The following is a 3,153-nucleotide window of genomic DNA, read 5'->3' on the forward strand; positions in this document are numbered from 1 at the left end:
GGAGGGGAGGGGAGGGGAGACAGCGATAGGGAAAGCGCAGAGAACGAAATGATATCACCGCAGACAATAAAGCTGGATTCAAGTATATATGTATGGTAAGAAGAGGCAGCGCCACCACAGCATGAAACTTCCTGGCACGGAAAGCCAAACCCAACGCAACCCCTCGGCAACACGGCACGTGAGAAAACCCCAGGTGCCGCAGCAACGGAGCCACAGCCAGCCTACCCCGGCCCTAGCCCCACGCCAGCTCCCCACCAACCTGCCCAGCCGTGGCCTTGCCGGCTATCCTTGCCGCCCGGTTCATGACGCGGCCTCTGTACGACAGGCGGCCCGTGGCGGCGTTGACGGCGGCCCTGACGGGACCATAATCCAATCCGGCCTGCAACCAGGTAGTAAACACTGGGTCAGGCACAGCCCACATTTATAGATATACATACCAAGATACGCATACGGTCTGGTCTGGAGACCTACTGGAAGAGCCATTTATGTTCCTGAGGTCGATTTCTGGGTAGATCTCTTCTGGGTGGAACATCGTCGGCGCGTGGGCTTATGGCTAGCTGCTGAGATGCGGAGCTGAGGTTAGAGTTGATGGATCGAGATTCGCAAGCTGGATTGGTGGTGACTGTTAAACCCTCCTCTGTTGAAGTTCGGATAAAACGATGAGGAGGGCTCCTAGAAGGCATAAGTAACCGCGTTGAATTTGCAGTTCGTATGGCATATAGTACAGTGTTGTAATATGGTGGATGGTGCTGCTGTGGTGGTGTTCAATCCTAGATAAACATGACAATCCAAATGTGTTCCAAACGTTGATCCCCCGGAAGTCTCAAACTCTGTAACAATAACAAAACACACCAAGATGCGCATTGAAAATTATCAGCCCCAATCGCGGTACACACAATATACGCAACATGTAACACAAAACGGGGTTTAGGTTTTTTTCCCTTAACCCCTAGCACAACCCATGCACTATCCTTTAGAGTAATAACACCGTACACACATTAAAAAACAGATCTATATACACATGTACATCCCTGCTATCCAAACACAGACATACATATGCACACGATGCGAGATGAAAAGGTAAAACCCTGTGAAGGTGGTAAACCATCCCACTCTGCAGCTCCGACCGCTCCCAACTGGTCCTCTATGCGCACCTACCTTGATCCGAAGTCCTCTGAACAGCACGCGCTCCACGGGTTGGCAGGTCTCGTCCAGCCCAGCTACCGTCAGCTCCTCGCAAAGAGCATGGCCCAGTAGTGCTCCCGGCCAGGAAAGCCCCGGCAAGGCCGTCATCACCGCCAGGCAACATGAGACCGCCAAGGTCGGATCAGTGAACGCCGTCAGGAGCAAACCGCCACTGGCTTCCGCCTAAAACAATAAGAGGATTGGCGACGTCAGTGGTACGGCAATGGTACGGCAGTGGTACGGGCAATGGTAAGTGCAAAGGCACCAGCAGCATCAGCAGCGGCGTCAGTAGTTTTGCAGCAGCAGCAGGGTCGTCGGGAATTTGCCATGGGCCATGGCACCAAGCACCCCCAGCACGGGCTGAGCGTGAGTTACGAGCCAGATGCCACACACGTGCTACTGCTGCTCCTGCTGCTGCTGCTGCTCCTACTGCTGCTGCTGCTGCTCCTTCTGCTGCTGCTGCTGCTGCTGCTGCTCCTACTGCTGCTGGGTGTGTGTGGTATGAACTATTGCAAATAGACATGTCGTTGCTGGCATCAAGCAAGCTATACGACCCTTCTGCTACACCACTACTGCACTGCTGGTCCATGGGCCCCAATCAGGCTTTGACGGACATCCCCGTATTCGTGCGGAACTTGTAGCTTAATACTACTGCTACTGCTACTACTGCTGCTGTCGCTGCTATATATCCTTGGTCCTGCTGCTGCTGCTGCTATCCATACCGCATTCCACGATGTACTGTGCATGCGCAGTACAACTACCGCCTGGACGTGCATCCTGTACATAAATACAAGCTATGTAGGTACGTGTTACTTCGGCCGTCGGACTCACGATATATCCGCCAGCGCCTGCTGCGTTGACGCGCATCACTTCCTCTGCGAACGTGTCTTCTAGGAGGCTCAGGGCCTGCCGGGCTACATTAGCGTCCCACGACATGAGGCTGTCTGCGCCCACAGTGTACGAGAAGGCAACGGCCGCCGCGCCAACAGGGGCCTCCAGCACCCCCGGGGCGAAGGTTGTCCTGAGTAGGTTTCGGAGGAGGATATGAGCGCATTGGGTTTGGATTTGGATTTAGGTTTGTCACCCTCCCCCTCCCTCTCCCCCTCCCCCTCCCCCGCACTCCCCTACCATCTATATCATCATCCTCACCATGAACAGCTGCAGCACGCCACATACCCACCTGACTTTCAGAGGCGGGAGCAAGGCCAATCGGCCCATCAGCGGTGACGCCACCGCCTGGTACACTTGCTGGGGCGCCAGCCCCACTTCCTCGCCTTCTAATAGCTCATGTTGCCCCATATGTATCACTAGGAGCTGGCTGCTGCCACTGCTACGGCAGGTCGAATGGCTACTGCTACTGCCATGGCGATTGCCACGGCTACTGCCACCGCCTCCACCGGCGGCCTTATGGCGGGCGCCTAACGACTCCTCCTGTCGCAGCTCTGCAAAGGTCGTGCTGCTTAGAAGGACCTGCATGTGCGTATGTATGACGTGTGGGACAAGGGGTCATATCTTCACCCTGCGGCCACTACCTGGCAGACCCTGCCTTCCCCGGTATTTCGTGGCACCCTCATCCAGTCACACTAGCCAACTTCTCACTGGATTGCTCAGGTTCCGTACCCAACACCGGCATCAAAGGAATCTGCCGGATCAAAGGCGGCGCAACTCCATTCCTGGTCAGCCCGCAAGTTCATTTTATCCCAGGTCACCACCGTGCATCGACTAGGGGCACTTTACCTCCCATCATCGGTCGCGTATGCATGTATGTTTATATTTGTATGTACTTGTGGGAATATAGGGCTTAGGGAAAGCCCAGATCGGCAGTACGGACCCGGGGAGTAGAGTGAGAGTAGGGTGGGAGTAGAGTGGATTTCCGTTGGCTCAGCTGGGAGTGAGGGGATCTCCTCTCACCTCTCCCACCTCTCCCACCTCTCCCACCTCACCCACCTCACCCAGCCCTCCCAGCTC

General features: G+C 55.5%; 1 protein-coding gene across 1 annotated transcript in view; it reads right to left on the minus strand.

Moving 5' to 3' along the window:
• The window catches only part of VOLCADRAFT_95425 (uncharacterized protein), a gene marked incomplete at both ends in the record, with an annotated part of 18,545 nt that overhangs the window by 1,176 nt on the left and 14,216 nt on the right, over positions 1 to 3,153 (minus strand). The window contains 4 exons of the mRNA XM_002954601.1: positions 260 to 379; positions 1,159 to 1,368; positions 2,017 to 2,206; positions 2,366 to 2,655. Coding sequence (XP_002954647.1) covers positions 260 to 379; positions 1,159 to 1,368; positions 2,017 to 2,206; positions 2,366 to 2,655 — 810 coding nt within the window. The remainder of the gene's footprint in view (positions 1 to 259; positions 380 to 1,158; positions 1,369 to 2,016; positions 2,207 to 2,365; positions 2,656 to 3,153) is intronic.

This window comes from Volvox carteri (assembly GCF_000143455.1).
Source record: "Volvox carteri f. nagariensis unplaced genomic scaffold VOLCAscaffold_44, whole genome shotgun sequence".
Lineage (NCBI taxonomy): Eukaryota > Viridiplantae > Chlorophyta > Chlorophyceae > Chlamydomonadales > Volvocaceae > Volvox > Volvox carteri.